The 17,544-nt window shown below is 48.5% G+C and overlaps 2 protein-coding genes across 7 annotated transcripts in view; one reads left to right on the top strand and one right to left on the bottom strand.

The window, feature by feature from the left end:
• Positions 1–9,496, top strand: part of sptan1 (spectrin alpha, non-erythrocytic 1) — a 36,674-nt gene extending 27,178 nt beyond the window's left edge. For 5 of the 6 annotated variants that reach the window (XM_047371802.1, XM_047371797.1, XM_047371801.1 and 2 more), the window contains 19 exons: positions 1,711–1,848; positions 1,937–2,041; positions 2,121–2,329; positions 2,404–2,524; positions 2,603–2,724; positions 2,808–2,940; positions 3,014–3,112; positions 3,207–3,366; positions 3,659–3,735; positions 3,825–4,034; positions 4,123–4,419; positions 4,499–4,611; positions 6,210–6,227; positions 6,918–6,972; positions 8,351–8,547; positions 8,630–8,683; positions 8,761–8,907; positions 8,985–9,132; positions 9,210–9,496. In XM_047371802.1, coding sequence (XP_047227758.1) covers positions 1,711–1,848; positions 1,937–2,041; positions 2,121–2,329; positions 2,404–2,524; positions 2,603–2,724; positions 2,808–2,940; positions 3,014–3,112; positions 3,207–3,366; positions 3,659–3,735; positions 3,825–4,034; positions 4,123–4,419; positions 4,499–4,611; positions 6,210–6,227; positions 6,918–6,972; positions 8,351–8,547; positions 8,630–8,683; positions 8,761–8,907; positions 8,985–9,132; positions 9,210–9,335 — 2,529 coding nt within the window. In that variant the 3' untranslated portion in view covers positions 9,336–9,496. The remainder of the gene's footprint in view (positions 1–1,710; positions 1,849–1,936; positions 2,042–2,120; positions 2,330–2,403; positions 2,525–2,602; positions 2,725–2,807; positions 2,941–3,013; positions 3,113–3,206; positions 3,367–3,658; positions 3,736–3,824; positions 4,035–4,122; positions 4,420–4,498; positions 4,612–6,209; positions 6,228–6,917; positions 6,973–8,350; positions 8,548–8,629; positions 8,684–8,760; positions 8,908–8,984; positions 9,133–9,209) is intronic. The other variant, XM_047371799.1, reaches the window with a different exon arrangement.
• dync2i2 (dynein 2 intermediate chain 2) lies at positions 9,484–17,437 on the bottom strand. Its single transcript, XM_047371843.1, has 9 exons — positions 17,125–17,437; positions 16,774–17,025; positions 14,392–14,501; positions 12,001–12,158; positions 11,811–11,920; positions 11,137–11,301; positions 10,079–10,311; positions 9,851–10,008; positions 9,484–9,781 (listed from the first exon to the last, which is right to left on the bottom strand). The coding sequence occupies exons 1-9, from the start codon at positions 17,200–17,202 to the stop codon at positions 9,543–9,545; spliced, it is 1,503 nt and encodes a 500-aa protein (XP_047227799.1). The 5' UTR covers positions 17,203–17,437; the 3' UTR covers positions 9,484–9,542.
• Between the last annotated feature and the right edge of the window lie 107 nt (positions 17,438–17,544).

Raw genomic sequence — 17,544 nt, 5'->3', positions numbered from 1 at the left:
CCATCCATCATCCATCCATCCCTCCCTCCCTCCATCCATCTCTCCATCCATCATCCATCTCTCCATCCATCATCCATCTCTCCATCCATCATCCATCCATCCCTCCCTCCCTCCATCCATCTCTCCATCCATCATCCATCTCTCCATCCATCATCCATCTCTCCATCCATCATCCATCCATCCCTCCCTCCCTCCATCCATCTCTCCATCCATCTCTCCATCCATCATCCATCTCTCCATCCATCATCCATCCATCCCTCCCTCCATCCATCCATCCCTCCCTCCCTCCATCCATCTCTCCATCCATCCATCCATCCATCCATCATCCATCTCTCCATCCATCCATCTCTCCATCCATCATCCATCTCTCCATCCATCCATCCCTCCATCCATCCATCCCTCCCTCCCTCCATCCATCTCTCCATCCATCCATCCATCCATCATCCATCTCTCCATCCATCCATCTCTCCATCCATCATCCATCTCTCCATCCATCCATCTCTCCATCCATCCATCTCTCCATCCATCCATCCCTCCCTCCCTCCCTCCCTCCATCCATCTCTCCATCCATCCATCATCCATCCATCTCTCCATCCATCCATCCATCCATCCATCATCCATCTCTCCATCCATCCATCTCTCCATCCATCATCCATCTCTCCATCCATCATCCATCCATCCCTCCCTCCATCCATCCATCCCTCCCTCCCTCCATCCATCTCTCCATCCATCCATCCATCCATCATCCATCTCTCCATCCATCCATCTCTCCATCCATCATCCATCTCTCCATCCATCCATCTCTCCATCCATCCATCTCTCCATCCCTCCCTCCATCCATCTCTCCATCCATCCATCCATCCCTCCCTCCCTCCATCCATCTCTCCATCCATCCATCCATCTCTCCATCCATCATCCATCCATCCATCCAGTCAGAAGCTTCAACTTCCACCCTCAACAGGAAGTGCTTGGGGATGGTCATCAGTCAGAACCAATTGAGAGAACATTATCAGGTTTGTCCAGAATCCTAAAAGTACCATTGGGTTGATGGATGGGATGAGTCGGGAGTCAGAATCAGTAAACTAAAGGAGGGTTTGGGTTTAGCGCCGAGCAGATTAAAAACTGGAGCACGATGGGAAGAAAATGGTAACTCTGAGCGCCAGATTTTATGGATCAAACCGTTTCTCCAATAATCAGCAACTTTCCAGGAGAAACTGGATTATTTTTTAGAAATATTAATGCTGGATGAATGAATCCATAAAGTCATTTCTTTACATTAAAGTAGCAAACAGGAAGAATTCTGTAAGATTATTAAAATATTTGTTTCAGATTATTTTCACACTAGTAACAGGAAAAAAAGCTGATTTAATTTCCTGTTTGGTCTTTGGTTCTGACAACGTGAATCCAGACACAACATTATCTGACACTGAAGGTAGCATCTCCTCCTCTGAAGCTAGGGGGCGCTGTTTGTTCCTCTGACCAGAACTGAGCCAGAAATGAAGCGATGTAGACAATATGTATTAATATTTAAATGATTTCATTCCAGATGTTCGGAAGCATCTTGGATGCTGTTCTTCCATTTGAATGTTCAGATCACGTTAGAAGCCAACAGAGACGGAGAGCTGCAGAGATCTCAGTCATCCAGAACCCAGTCTGGACCAATCCCACCTGATATGATTCTAAATGTTCAACCCGTTGTGTGTTCTTCAGGCTCGGCTCAGCGCTCTGGATGAGCAGTGGCAGTTCCTCGTCAACAAATCTGCAGAGAAGAGCCAGAAGCTGAAGGAAGCCAACAAGCAGCAGAACTTCAACACCGGCATCAAGGACTTTGACTTCTGGCTGTCTGAGGTGAGGCTCTGATCCGGGCAGGAACACTGAGGAACGTGGTTAACGTTCCGACAAACATCCTGATGGTGGTGCTGCTCCTGCTCCTCAGGTTGAAGCTCTTCTGGCCTCCGAGGATTACGGCAAAGATCTGGCTTCAGTCAACAACCTGCTGAAGAAACATCAGCTGCTGGAAGCCGACATCTCTGCTCATGAGGTATGCTGCACCAGAATCAGAACCATCTCATGATCCCAGCGAAGAATTCTCTCTGAGCCGTGTTATTTTTCTCCTGCAGGACCGTCTGAAGGACCTGAATGGTCAGGCCGACAGCCTGATGACCAGCAACGCCTTTGACACCTCGCAGGTGAAGGACAAACGCGACGCCGTCAACGCTCGCTTTGCCAAGATCAAGAGCATGGCAGCCGGCCGCCGCGCCAAGCTCAACGAGTCGCACCGCCTGCACCAGTTCTTCCGGGACCTGGACGACGAGGAGTCCTGGATCAAGTAAGACCTCCCGCCGCTGCTCCTCAGGTGGACCTTTGTTACCTTTAGGTGACCTCTGCTCTGAATCCTCTCAGGGAGAAGAAGTTACTGGTTGGATCGGAAGATTACGGACGTGATTTGACGGGAGTTCAGAATCTGAGGAAGAAGCATAAGAGGCTGGAAGCTGAGCTGGGAGCGCATGAGCCGGCCATCCAGGTAGGATCACCTGATCCTGGGATCAACCCGGGACACACAGAGCTGCTCTTCCTGACTTTAGAACATGTTTTTCCTCAGTCTGTGCTGGACACTGGGAAGAAGCTGTCCGATGACAACACCATCGGTCAGGAGGAGATCCAACAGAGGCTGGCCCAGTTCGTCGACCACTGGAAGGAGCTGAAGGATTTATCTGGAGCCAGGTCAGACTTCCTGATCCGGAGAACCGGATCTGATGCCGGGAACGTCAGGGAACGAGTGTGAAGATGTTTGTTTGGTGTTTCAGGGGGAAGAGGCTGGAGGAGTCGCTGGAATACCAGCAGTTTGTGGCTAATGTGGAGGAAGAAGAAGCTTGGATCAATGAGAAGTTGAATCTGGTTGGAAGCGAGGACTACGGAGACACGCTGGCCGCTGTGCAGGTGACTTCCTGGTCCCATGCTGGTCCCAGTACGAAGATGTTTCACAACTAAAACGCGCTGTTTTTCTCCTCAGGGCCTGCTGAAGAAACACGAAGCGTTTGAAACGGACTTCACCGTCCATCGGGACCGAGTCAACGACGTCTGTGCGAACGGAGAGGATCTCATCAAGAAGGTTCGCCCATAAAAACCAGAATAAACCAGTTTAAAGCAGTTCTTCTGCAGGATGAGGGCCGTTGGAGACCCTAACTCCGCTTTGTTCCCATCAGAATAACCATCATGTGGACAACATCAGCGCCAAGATGGCTGCTCTGAGGGGGAAGGTGTCGGAGCTGGAGAGGGCGGCGGCTCAGAGGAAAGCCAAGCTGGACGAGAACTCGGCGTTCTTGCAGTTCAACTGGAAGGCCGACGTGGTGGAGTCCTGGATCGGTACGTAGCACAGGCCTGTAGAACCACCCCACCAGAACCTTTCTCTGGTGGGGTGTCCAGCAACTGTTGTGGGATTGGCTAGAGAGGTAAAGTGGGCGTGGCTAATGTGTAAAAGTGGCCAGAAACCTGTTTATTTCCTGGTTCTGGCAGGAATATCTCCAGGCCTTGAATCTGGTCTGGTTCAGGTGGAGGAGATGCTGGTCTCCTCTCTGAACGTTCATGTTGAGCCTCTCAGGAAACCGGTCCGTTCCAGAAACTGGTCTGAATGGGTTTTAAATGTCTGTCTGTCCAGGTGAGAAGGAGAACAGCCTGAAGACCGACGACTACGGCAGAGATCTTTCCTCGGTGCAGACTCTGCTCACCAAACAGGTTGGTCCTCTTCCAGATCCTCCTCTCCATCCCCCTGCAGCAGGACCTCTGGTTCTTCTGTGACACCTCTGCTCCTCCTCCCTCTGCAGGAGACCTTTGACGCTGGTCTGCAGGCCTTCCAGCAGGAAGGAATCACCAACATCACAGCTCTGAAGGACCAGCTCCTCGCTGCCAAACACGTGCAGTCCAAAGCCATCGAAGCGCGGCACGCCGCTCTGATCAAACGCTGGAACCAGCTGCTGTCCAACTCCACTGCTCGCAAGAAGAAGCTCCTGGAAGCTCAGGAGCACTTCAGGAAGGTGGGAGCTCAGAGAGAGGAGTTGGAATGTCTCCTAAAAACCCTGAGGTGATCCAGTCAGTTTAACCTTCAGGTTCTGTCCTCCACAGGTCGAGGACCTCTTCCTGACCTTCGCCAAGAAGGCCTCGGCCTTCAACAGCTGGTTTGAGAATGCAGAGGAGGATCTGACCGATCCGGTGAGGTGCAACTCCCTTGAGGAGATCCGGGCGCTCCGTGAGGCTCATGAAGCGTTCCGCTCGTCGCTGAGCTCGGCTCAGGCCGACTTCAACCAGCTGGCCGAGCTGGACCAGCAGATCAAGAGCTACCAGGTGGTGTCCAACCCCTACACTTGGTTCACTATGGAGGCTCTGGAGGAGACATGGAGAAACCTGCAGAAGATCATCAAGGTCTGAGCATAGAACCACTCAGCAGTTTGTTCAGGAGGAACCGGATCAGCATCAGAATGATGGTTTTGGTTCTCTGCAGGAGAGAGAGCTGGAGCTGCAGAAAGAGCAGAGGAGGCAGGAGGAGAACGACAAGCTGCGTCAGGAGTTCGCTCAGCACGCCAACGCCTTCCACCAGTGGCTGCAGGAGACCAGGTAGGAGGCGGGTCACACCAGAGCCTGGTTCTGGTCCAAAGTTAAAACTCTGAATCATCTCTGTGGTGGGGCTGGAACGGTTTGGATGGCGGTTCTGGTTGTAAGTAAGAACTAATGAAGCTATTAAAGACTGGAGTTGTGTAAGCACAAAGCTCTCTGCTTCATCAGAACCAGCTCAAAGAGGAGAACTGCTGGTCCAAACTGGAGCTGACATCAGGAACAGGTGCTGCTGGCTTCTATGAGTTTGGAACCCAGTGGTGATGGGCCGGATGATCCGGTTCTGGAGAAGTCAGGCAGCGTTGGAGCGGGAAGCTGGACTGTGCCATATGTCCTGCAACCACTAGGTGGCGCCTGAGTTTAAACGTGTCTGTTGATCAGTGTTTCCGGGCCACGAAGGCCCGAATGCTTCATGAAGCTTCATCGGCACGCCAGTGGTTCCGAGTGGCCTGCTAACGGCTGTTAGCAGCACAGGCTACGCTGACGGAGGTCCAGTCCTGTTAAAGTATTCACACCTCCTCAGCTGCTCCACATTTTGTCAAATTACAACCATGAACTAATTAAGCAAAGCCAATGACTGGGCGGCGTTTTATATAGAGGTGTAGGAGTGAGGGCGGAGCCTAAATTTAAATACACGCCACACTTTTCAGATCATCCTTCCAGCTCTGAAACATCTCAGTGCTTCAGCTCCAGCTTTGGTTCCATTAGTCGTTGCACTGCAGGGCTGCTGGGAGCAGAGGTTCTTCTCTCCATCCCGGTTCTGACTTCCTTTAGTGACGAAGATGAGCCAACATGTCACACATGTTTCTGCAGCAGATTTACTGATGAAGCTGCGGAGAACTTCCTGCACAGACAGCAGCTCAATGCCATATGGTCACCATGACAACCTGTTGCAGATCCAACATCTTCTCAGTCAAACAAAGCTGACGGGCTTTTGGGCCTGTGCTGAACTGAACAGTAATAACGGCCAGAACCGAGACCCGTCCTGAACCGTTCCATCCCTGTTCGACTGATCTTCTGGGGAGGATCAGAGTTTTATTTCTGCTTCAAGCTGCTGCTGTTAGGTCACCAGTTTATGCTTCCTAATAAACTAGAATAAAGTGGAAATCATTTTTTATTTCAGTAACTGAACTCAGAAAAAGTTGGAAATGGATTTATTTGGTGATAAAGTTTTCCATAAAAAATACTAAATTCAGTTTCTCAGCAGATTATATCACATCAGAACAATAAAAAAGGATTTTAACCCACAAACATCATTGCTAAAGAGTGATGTGTTCAGAGTTCTGTATCCAGGTGTATCACAGGAAAGTTGAATGGAAGGAAAAAGTATCTGGAGGAAGGGTTTAGAAGCGCTCCACTCTTGTGTGGGAAGGTTCTACAGTCGGTGATGATTGAAGCCACAATAATCAACATCACTTATTGATCATATCGTAATTTATTGAGATCTTTTCTAGCTTTTGATCAGTTTGAGCAGATATCTGAGAAATGATCAGAGTAATGGATCGGTTCTGATCCGGTTCTGTTGTCATGACATTAACTGTCCTGTGTCTCTCTCTCTCTCCTCCTGCTGCCTCGGCTGCTTCCTTGTTGCTGTTGATCAGGACGTATCTTCTGGACGGGTTAATATCTTTCTTCATTATAAATGTGTGATGATGATGAAGATGATCTCCCTCAGCTTCTGTGTTGATGTTTCCTCCTCCTCTTCCTCTCTCTGATAGCATAGCGTACCGTCGGGTTATCTGTGTGTATCAGTACCAAGTTGCTGATGATCTTTCTGGAAGGTTGACCTCTTTCAGCCTGGTTCTGGTTTCCTCAATGTGTTCTGATCCACTCAGTTCAGTCTAAAACCACCGTGTTGGGCCTAAAACTGCTCAGCACCTTCCAGCTAACTAACCCCCCACTCCCACTCAGGATGATTAAAAACCCTGAAGAAATGATCTCCAGCCTGGTTCCTGTCGGTTCCTCAGACAGAACCTGCAGTGACCTTCTGATCCAGTCCTCATTTAATTAACTGGTCCGGATCAGAAGCTCTCCAGGCTTCCTGAATGTTTTTTCAAGTTTTCTTTGGACTTTAGCTCCTTCAGGAAGCCTGGAGAACTGCTGATCCAGACGCCTCTAAATGATGGTTTGGATCCGGAGTTCTGGGCAGAACTTCCCATCATATTCCAACCTGCTAACGTTCCTCCCTGTGTGCCGTAGTTCTAACCCTGCATGGATTCTCAGTAGATGTTTGGACTGGAAGTAGTTTAGAAGTAAAGGAGGGACGATGTTCTCCTGCTGGTTCTGATCTCTTCTCTCGCTGGTTTCAGGTCCTGCATGGTGGAAGAATCTGGAACTCTGGAGTCACAGCTGGAGGCCACAAAGGTAAAACTGATGATCCAGTTCTGATCCGAAGCCTCCGTCTAGACTTCATGAACATCAGTGTCGCATTAATCAACATAGGCTCAAATATATACATACCTCTCCTAGCAAAGAACTCCACCTGGACCACAAGCTTCTGACATTGTTCTGGAGTAAACTGGACTCTCCTGCCAGAACCGGTCGGGTCCAGTAAAACTGGTTGGTTTCAGCTTTAATCGGTCCAGAAATGTCCAACAATGTTGAGGTCGCAGCTTTGGGACAGATGTTCCTGAAGGTTTATGTCAGCCTCCTTTTTCCAGTCCAAACCCAGTTCTGATGTGTTCATAGTCCTGCTGGAACACCCAACTGGGTCCAAGCTTCAGCATCCAGCTGTTGGTTTCAAGTGAGGTTGAAGAATATGGAGGTAGTCCTCCTCCTTCATCATATCATCCACTTTATGCAGCACACCACTGATAACTCCCCAGCATGATGCTGCCACTACCATGCTAGACGGAACAGTTCTCTCAGGTTGGAAAGCCTCAACTTCATTCTTCTCATCAATGTGTCCAAACCGTTTGATCTTCATTTTATGCGACCATGAAATCTGCTGGAGGACCAGCGGCACTTTTTTGGTGAAGCCAACAAGGACTTCCAACCAAGGCAGAACCTCCTGCTGCAAGTTCAGCACCTTCAGGCTGGACTGAATTCTCCAGATGTCCACATGGAGGAGCCAAATGTCTTCTGGAGAGGAATGTGATGAGAAGATGAAGATGGAGCTGTTTTGACACAATGATGAGAAGAATGTTTGAAGGAGTCGAGGTGAGGCTTAGAAACCTGAGAGAACTGTTCCAGCTGTCTAGCATGGTAGTGGCAGCATCATGCTGCGGAGCTGTCAGTGGAGGAATAATGGAGGAGAATTATCTCCAGCTTCTTGAACCTCCCCTCAAACCAACAGCTGGATGGTTGAAGCTTGGACCCAGTTGGGTGTTCCAGTCGGACAACGATCCCAAAAACACGTCAGAACTGGTTTGGACTGAGAAAAGGAAGCAGACATCATCCGTCTGGAACATCCTTCCCAAAGCTCTGACCTCAACATTTCTGGACCGATTGAAGCTGAATCTGTGCACGAAACCAACCAGTTTAAACGGACTGAACCGGTTCTGCCAGGGGAGTCCAGTATGATCCAGAACAATGGTAGAAGCTTGCTGATGGCTGCAGGTAGGGTGCAGGATGTGAGGTTACTTTTCCAGTCCTCTGATGTTTGCTGCTTATTTTTTCCACCAAGTTCAAATAAATGATTAAAAGCCCAAACCGAACCGGTCCATGATGACTGGACGGGCACTTAAGACAGAACCGTTTTCACCCCGGGAACACGGGCTTTTACCCGAACGTGTCTCTGCAGCGTAAACACCAGGAGATCCGGGCCATGCGCAGCCAGCTGAAGAAGATCGAGGATCTGGGAGCAGCCATGGAGGAAGCGCTGATTCTGGACAACAAGTACACCGAGCACAGCACCGTGGGCCTGGCTCAGCAGTGGGACCAACTGGACCAACTGGGAATGAGGATGCAGCACAACCTGGAGCAGCAGATCCAGGCCAGGTACAGTAAGCATGTTCATCAGGAAGGTAAATTCTGATAATGTGCAGAAGCAACGCTGATCCGTCTTTACTTCCTGGTCCAGAAACACAACCGGAGTCACCGAGGAGGCGCTGAAGGAGTTCAGCATGATGTTCAAGTAAGCTGCCGGAACCAGAACGGGATGTTTCTGTGTTCCCACCGGGATAAATCCTAACTTCTTCTTGTTTGATCCAGGCACTTCGACAAGGAGAAGTCGGGTCGCCTGAACCACCAGGAGTTCAAGTCGTGTCTGCGCTCGCTGGGCTACGACCTGCCCATGGTGGAGGAAGGAGAACCGGATCCGGAGTTTGAGGCCATCCTCGACACGGTGGATCCCAACAGGTGGGGATCATTTCGGGGCAGAGCTCAGCTCAGATTGTTTTGGATCTGCTTCCTGACTGAGGAGGTTCTGTTTGCAGGGACGGGAACGTGTCGCTGCAGGAGTACATGGCCTTCATGATCAGCCGTGAGACGGAGAACGTCAAGTCCAGCGAGGAGATCGAGAGCGCCTTCCGGGCCCTGAGTGCCGAGAATAAACCCTACGTCACTAAGGAGGAGCTGTACCAGGTGGGTCTGGTTCTCTGCTCTGTCTGGATTCAGTTCTGGTCTTCATGCTGGTCTCACGGTCCTGTTCTTCCTTCCAGAACCTGACCAAGGAGCAGGCGGACTACTGCCTGTCGCACATGAAGCCGTACCTGGACAGCAAGGGCCGCGAGCTGCCGTCAGCGTTCGACTTCGTGGAGTTCACCCGCTCGCTCTTCGTCAGCTGATCCCGCCCCCTTCCCCAGAGACCAATCAGGATGCGTTTTCCTCACACCTTAACACACCTGCTGATGCATGTTTGACACTAGAACCGTATTTATCTGCTCGTAGTGAAACTTCTGCTTTTAAACTGTGTGCTTCAATAAACGCTACTGGTTACAACTGGAAACCTCCTGCCTTTATTTCATTTCCCAGTTAGACCAGAACAGAAACCTTCACTCTGCAACCTGATTGGCTATCTGCTCCAGCTGGAAGCTCTCTGTCGGACTCTGCTCCGTCAGAACCGAGCTCAGCTGCCAAATTCCAACCGTCCCATCTGATTTTCCCACCGCCAGGAGCCGAGGGTTTGGACCGTTGAAGGCCAAGCAGGTCGCGGTCTGATCCGGACCCCCATCCTGGATGGTGGCGGCAGGTCTGAGCGACTTGCGGGCCAGGTCAAAGATCTGGACCTCACCTAGAGAACATAGTTCAGTCAGGAATTATTTGGGTTTGTTTCCAACCTGCTGGTCATGGTTTGTATTACCTTGTCCGGTGGCGGCTGCAAACACCAGCGGCCTGCTGGGGGACCACTGCACCTGGAACACGTACCAGTCCGACACCCTGACTGAGAGCAGCGGGTCAGCCTGCAGCATCGAGTGGACGTGGACCATGCCGTCGGTTCCGGCACTGACGAACAGATTCCTGCAGAGACGAGTCGCCATCAGAGAAAATCACCTGAACGGATTCTGTTTGATCCAGGCGGAGTTGGCACCTGTGGAACGGCGAGCAGTGCACCGAGTGAACCGGACCGCTGGAAGGCCTGAACGAGAACACCGCCGGGGCTCTTGGAGACACGCTCCGGCCTTCAGGGGCCACTGCGGCTGGAGTCTGGGAGGAGAAGGAGCATCGGAGCAGCAGGCCGCCCTCGGACCCGACCAGGAACGTGTCGGAGTCCCACGGAGACAAAGCCAAGGTGGTGACCCCCACGGTGCTGCTGCCACGGATCTATAGGGAGAACCAAACCACCGGGTTTAATCAGGCACGATCCAATAGTGATTTGCAACCGATCCAATCAGAAGGCTGTGGCCTATTCCTGAACTCTGGTTTTCGTTGACCTCTGACCTGTTGTATCGACTGGAGCAGATACTAATTAATCTCTTAAAAACCAGATCAGATATGAAGCTCTGAAAATTATTTTCTATCATGACTTCAGCTTCTAGTAGTGATTAGCGAGGCACTGAGAATACAGACCTTCAACCCAACTTTCTAAATCTAGAACGTTTTGACAGACGAAGGCTTTATTAACCCGTCCTGTTATCTGCTGAAAGTCTTGCTCTCTCTCGCTCTGCCTCAGCATCATCAGCTGACATGTCTTCTCTTAAAGACCTCACTGATACTGAAAGTTCTCTTCGCTCAGTAACAACTTCATGACTGAAGTGGTTCTCAGCACAGTCAGGTAGATTTAAGTGTTCCGCGTTCACTGAACCCTGAACCAGGTCGGAGTTTTTAAGTGACGGACTAAAAATCCACGTCATCGGGTCATCAGCCAATCCCTTTGACCAGCTGGTCTCTGGTGAGGACCGATCGAGCAGAAAATTGGTCGGTACCGGTCAGGTTTCTCAGTGCAGCCCGAACTAAAACGGGGAAAAAGTTGCCTAAGTTCAAAATGTAACCCTAGAAGACCTCCAGGAACTTCTGGATCTGATGTTCAGTACCAAAACAGTGTCCACCCAGGAAAAGAGATAAACCTAAGATGTTTCAGACAGGGTTCTGTTTCCTGTTTGAAACTGTAGAGTTTAATCAAAGGTACGGTTCGGTTCTGGAGCTTACCTTCAGACTGCTGCTGTGGGGAACCTGCTGTCGAACAAAAGCGTATGCAGCGTTCAGAACCATTCTGCCCTGGTCTGAATCCACCAGCCAGAGAAGAACTCCTCCTCCAGAACTAGAACTCAGCACTCCGAAGTCCCCTTTTTTCTGCAGGGGAACCCAGGCCACCTGAGAACACCACGAACAGAATCGGACCGATACCACATTATTCCTCACATAAACATGACATTACAGATGCATAAACACCAGTACAAGTTCTGGTGTTCCACGGGGTTGTGGGTTTGGACCAGTGTCCGTTTAGAAACATGATTCTGGAGTTCCCTCTTTGCTCAATCATCTCCCAGTTCAGACCGGAATAAAGTCCACATTGGGTCAACGTGATGGAGGAGACTCATCTCTGCAGACATAAGGACCTGGATCTCCATTCAGCTTTTAGATCTTCATCCACACATCCAGGATGGACCTGGGATGCTGACCCTACAGCCTGAGTACTGCTGGTACCGGGTCTGTCAGGACTCCGGAGGAACAAAGTGTCTTTCTGCACAGGTTCTGTTTGAATAAAACCAAATTGAACCTCGATGGGCGGGTTCTGTTAGAACAAAGCCGAGCCGGACCTTGGCGGGCCTTTTTTCTGATGGCATTTTATGTTTTTAAAAACAAAAAAAATTGGCACCCACCTGATATACGGGCTCTCTGTGGCTGTCTGCTGACATTCCAGTTTGGGCCAGAACCGGATCCTGAGTCCGACTGGTATCCCAGACCACCACCTCTCCGTTGTACAGTCCTCCTGCAGGATTACAAACACAGTCCGGTTAGTTCTGAGCTGGGCCCAGCAGCTGTTTGACGGGTCAGGGTGGTTCTGTGGACCTGCGATCAGAGCGGGCTGCTTCGGGTGGCAGCATACAGATGTAACAGCTGCAGGAACATCCAGAACCAGATCTGCTTGTTTGGACCTCAGACTGCGACGGTCCAAGTTCCACAAACAAACGCAGGACTTCTCGTTGCTCCAGTCTCCATCATCGGTCCTGTTCAGGGCATACATACAAGAACATGGAGGCAAATGGGTCTAAGCGGTTCTGAATTCTGGTTTTAGTCACCTAAAGATTTAAGATGGAAAAACGTCAAGAGAATTCTGAGTTAATAAAGTTTAGTCAAAAGTCAAATATGAGCCACTCTCAGCAGAATCTGTTGGTCCAGTCGGATCTCTGAGCTACCGGGACTTACAGCTCCTTCCTAAAGTATTCACACCCCTCAGTTTTTTCACATTTTAACCCCAAACTTCTGGGATCGTATGAGACAGAACCGCAGGATTTTAACCCTGAACACATCCTCCCCCCTGAGAAACAAGGCAGGGGCAGCATCATGCTGTGGGACAGAGAAGCTGGTCAGAAGTGGTTCTGTCAAAGCATATTTACAGGTCCTTCTCAAAATATTAGCATATTGTGATAAAGTTCATTATTTTCCATAATGTCATGATGAAAATTTAACATTCATATATTTTACATTCATTGCACACTAACTGAAATATTTCAGGTCTTTTATTGTCTTAATACGGATGATTTTGGCATACAGCTCATGAAAACCCAAAATTCCTATCTCACAAAATTAGCATATCATTAAAAGGGTCTCTAAACGAGCTATGAACCTAATCATCTGAATCAACGAGTTAACTCTAAACACCTGCAAAAGATTCCTGAGGCCTTTAAAACTCCCAGCCTGGTTCATCACTCAAAACCCCAATCATGGGTAAGACTGCCGACCTGACTGCTGTCCAGAAGGCCACTATTGACACCCTCAAGCAAGAGGGTAAGACACAGAAAGACATTTCTGAACGAATAGGCTGTTCCCAGAGTGCTGTATCAAGGCACCTCAGTGGGAAGTCTGTGGGAAGGAAAAAGTGTGGCAGAAAACGCTGCACAACGAGAAGAGGTGACCGGACCCTGAGGAAGATTGTGGAGAAGGGCCGATTCCAGACCTTGGGGGACCTGCGGAAGCAGTGGACTGAGTCTGGAGTAGAAACATCCAGAGCCACCGTGCACAGGCGTGTGCAGGAAATGGGCTACAGGTGCCGCATTCCCCAGGTCAAGCCACTTTTGAACCAGAAACAGCGGCAGAAGCGCCTGACCTGGGCTACAGAGAAGCAGCACTGGACTGTTGCTCAGTGGTCCAAAGTACTTTTTTTGGATGAAAGCAAATTCTGCATGTCATTCGGAAATCAAGGTGCCAGAGTCTGGAGGAAGACTGGGGAGAAGGAAATGCCAAAATGCCAGAAGTCCAGTGTCAAGTACCCACAGTCAGTGATGGTCTGGGGTGCCGTGTCAGCTGCTGGTGTTGGTCCACTGTGTTTTATCAAGGGCAGGGTCAATGCAGCTAGCTATCAGGAGATTTTGGAGCACTTCATGCTTCCATCTGCTGAAAAGCTTTATGGAGATGAAGATTTCATTTTTCAGCACGACCTGGCACCTGCTCACAGTGCCAAAACCACTGGTAAATGGTTTACTGACCATGGTATCACTGTGTTCAATTGGCCTGCCAACTCTCCTGACCTGAACCCCATAGAGAATCTGTGGGATATTGTGAAGAGAACGTTGAGAGACTCAAGACCCAACACTCTGGATGAGCTAAAGGCCGCTATCGAAGCATCCTGGGCCTCCATAAGACCTCAGCAGTGCCACAGGCTGATTGCCTCCATGCCACGCCGCATTGAAGCAGTCATTTCTGCAAAAGGATTCCCGACCAAGTATTGAGTGCATAACTGTACATGATTATTTGAAGGTTGACGTTTTTTGTATTAAAAACACTTTTCTTTTATTGGTCGGATGAAATATGCTAATTTTGTGAGATAGGAATTTTGGGTTTCCATGAGCTGTATGCCAAAATCATCCGTATTAAGACAATAAAAGACCTGAAATATTTCAGTTAGTGTGCAATGAATCTAAAATATATGAATGTTAAATTTTCATCATGACATTATGGAAAATAATGAACTTTATCACAATATGCTAATATTTTGAGAAGGACCTGTATGTGTTAGAATGGCCTAGTCAAAGTTCAGTCCTAAATTCACAGAAATCATTCTTGTTTTACAAAGAATGGGAAAACCTTCTGGGGGGTCGGGGATCCAGGCTGTGAATGAATTGATCTCAAATAGATTTCTGTAAACTGATTCAGGTTCTAGAGGACACATCTTCATGAAGGCTTCAGCTAGCAGAAACGGGAATGATGTGTTTGCGTCCATCAGGTGGGACAGTAACGTACCGACCGTAAGAGCAGGCGACGACTGAACCTGTGCAGCTCCAGGACACACCAGTCACATGCAGACCTTGTTCCTGGGCGCTGGGATTCTGAAGGCTGTGGAGATGTGAAACCTGCAAATATGACATCACAGTTTTCCTCTCATAACATCAACATGAAGATCAATCTGGAGCCCTGAGCCAAGATCTTTGGGAATGCTGCATCCTACCAGAACCACATCCTAGACTGGGATTCTGTTAAAAGTAGGGAACAACCCAGTCCTGTTTGGACCTTGATATCTCAGCCATCTTTATCAGAACCGTCATTCAAAGTTTAAGCAGGTCTCAGGAAGTTGGACTTTACCTGACCCAGCTGTCATTCTGATCCCTTTTCCAGTTTTTCCACAATCACAGTTTAACTTTAATGGTTTTTCAAGATTTTCCCATAACATATTCAGCTTAGAGTGTTATGATGATGGTTCTGACCCAATGAAATATTTAGAACCTTTTTGATCCAACCTTCCATTATGACAGCTTCGTGTCCAGGTTCTCCATCCAGTTGTAGGTGTTCCTGTCTGTTCCAGCCAGTGTCTCCCTCTGCTGTAGGACCATCAGTCTTCTGACCAATCAGAGCCCAGAGTGCAGAGAGACACGCCCACTCCCAGTAGATTTCACCTCTGAATGGTTTTGGAGAAACTGGACCTGAAGGTTTTGTTTAACCTGTCAGAACTTCTACAGAAAACACTGCAGACCCATAAGAACTTCCAGAAGGTTCTGACTCTCACAGATCAAGATGTTTATGGACCCGTCTTATAGTTCTCAAAAAGTGACGGATTGCTGGTCCTAAATCCTTGTTGGAGAACATGAGCTCCAGCTCCCAAGGTGGGAGTTACTATAGCAACCCAGTCCTTGGCGGTTTATTTCTTGTGTGGAATACATTTCTAACTGGGATAACAGACGGTACGGAAGCCCTGAAGGACAAGTTAAATAAAAACTTCTGACCACATTTTCCTTTCTTCGTGACACTAGAAGTTATCTTCAAGTATAAAAAAAAATCTAGATTAAAGTATTTCTAAATTATTTTCCTCTATTTCAGGGGAGGCGAGCAAAAAAAATTCTGATGGAGTGATGTTTGAAATCTGACCAACTGCTTCAGAACCAATGACCTGGCCACATTCTTCTATAGGTTCTGTTCAGAAAAAAGATCAGCATCCTCCTCTCCTGCTCACAAGCAGACATCCCACCCTCCTTTGACCCACAGCTTTCCTGTCACACCTCAAATGTTGTATCTTCCACCTCAGCCATGGACCTTCTGCTTCTACATGTTTGTCTTCAACCAAATCAGAAGATGCTGAAGATCCATTTGCCTCCACCTTCCACCTGTGTGTCTCAAGAAGTCAGGTGAAGAGACAACTGGAGAGACTGAATAGGAATAAGGCTGCAGGTCCAGATCATGTCAACCCTAGAGTCCTGAAGGTCTGTGCAGAGCAGCTCTGTGGGATTCTGCAGCACCTCTTCTGCAGAAATACTCGGATGATTCTGCAGTTGTTGGTGGATCAGAGATGGACAAGAAGCTGAGTACAGGAAGGTGGTGGACCTCTTTGTGGCATGGTGTGGAGACAATCATCTCATTTTGAACGTGACTAAAACAAAGGAGATGATTGTAGATTTTAAGAGAAACGGGAATAAGTCAAAAACTATTTCCATCATGGTAGAAGAAGTGGAGGTGGTGGAGGAGTATAAATACCTCGATGTTCACCTGGACAACAGACTAGAGTGGAGATGCAACTGTGAAGCCATCTACAAGAAGGGACAGAGCAGACTGTACTTCTTGAGGAAGCTTAGGTCCTTCAATGTTTCCAGCAAGATGCTGCATATCTTCTATACGTCTGTTGTGGAGAATCTGATCTCTTCTACCTTCATCTGCTGGGGAAGCAGCATCAGAACCAGGGACTTAAAAAAGCTCAACAAGCTGATAAAAAAGGCTGGTTCTGTTCTGGAGACTCCTCTGGAACCTCTGAAGATCATTGTGGAAAGAAGGATTCTTCATAAAATGAAGAACATTATGGAGAACCCTGAGCATCATCTTCATCAGACTGTGTCTTGGTCATGTTATGTTATCATACCAAGCTTTTAATATTCATGTTTATACAGAATCAACTACAGTCTAGATCCAGGATATCAGCTGCCCACCATGACTGCTCCTTACTGGGACCAAGGTTGGAACAAAGGGCCTTAAAGCTGCTGTCAGGTCATCACCTCATCATTGCTTGTCACATAATTAATCTTCTAAATAAATATGTATAAATTATATATTATTATTTTTAACTCGGCTTTCACGGCTTCCGTAATTCTGTTAATGACGCATGTTGGACCTTTCTGAGTCAATAGTTTTATTTGCACTTACATGTTGGCTGCGTTCCTCCCAGTTTGACTGGAAACCATCAAAAGCATGGCTTCTGGAGTTCTTCACCAGCTCCTTGATGAGCAGGTCTTCGACTCGCTTCAGGAAGTCCATCAAACCTGGTGGATCAGGACCATTAAAGTCTTCCTGCTGGTTTATCTGCTCCTGCGGTTCTGTCTGGGTGAACCTGGAGGCTCTGAACCTGGTCTGGACTCCTGCATGGTCGCTGTGAACGGCTGAGGTCTGGCAGCTTCTCTGGAACAAACAGACGAGGAGGAAGAGGAACGATGAAGCTAGCCTCAGCAGGTAAACATCTGCTCAGGACACCTTTTCCAACCTGGCTTGAACTCTTACCGACTCTTGCGCCCCCTGCTGGGACCTCCTCCACACTGACTCCACCCTCACAGAGTCCAGAGCTTCATCAGCGAACATCTTCAATGTTCTGATTGAAAAGTGCCACCGGAATCAATCAGAACTCACCTGGTCCAGCCTGAGCTCTAACCCTGCGGCGGCCATTTTCAACGAAGCCAGTGTCACCATGGTGACCGCGTTGCTAGATCACGTGACAGAAATTAAAAAGGTCGGAAAACATCATTTAATAAAAGAGGCGGGTTGGTTTTCAAACAGAGAGCTGAATACATTTTAACTCAGATTATTCGGAATAAATAACTTTAGACTCTGAATATGAAACAAACAGCGCCTGTTAGCGTCTTTTAATAAAAAGGGCGGTGAATATGGCAACTTAAAAGGAAAGACGTCATTTCCGTCTCCCTT

This window comes from Girardinichthys multiradiatus, chromosome 8 (assembly GCF_021462225.1).
Source record: "Girardinichthys multiradiatus isolate DD_20200921_A chromosome 8, DD_fGirMul_XY1, whole genome shotgun sequence".
In the NCBI taxonomy this organism is placed as follows: Eukaryota; Metazoa; Chordata; class Actinopteri; order Cyprinodontiformes; family Goodeidae; genus Girardinichthys; species Girardinichthys multiradiatus.
The sequence above is the reverse complement of the archived record's forward strand: the minus strand, read 5'-3'. Positions and strand labels throughout refer to the sequence as shown.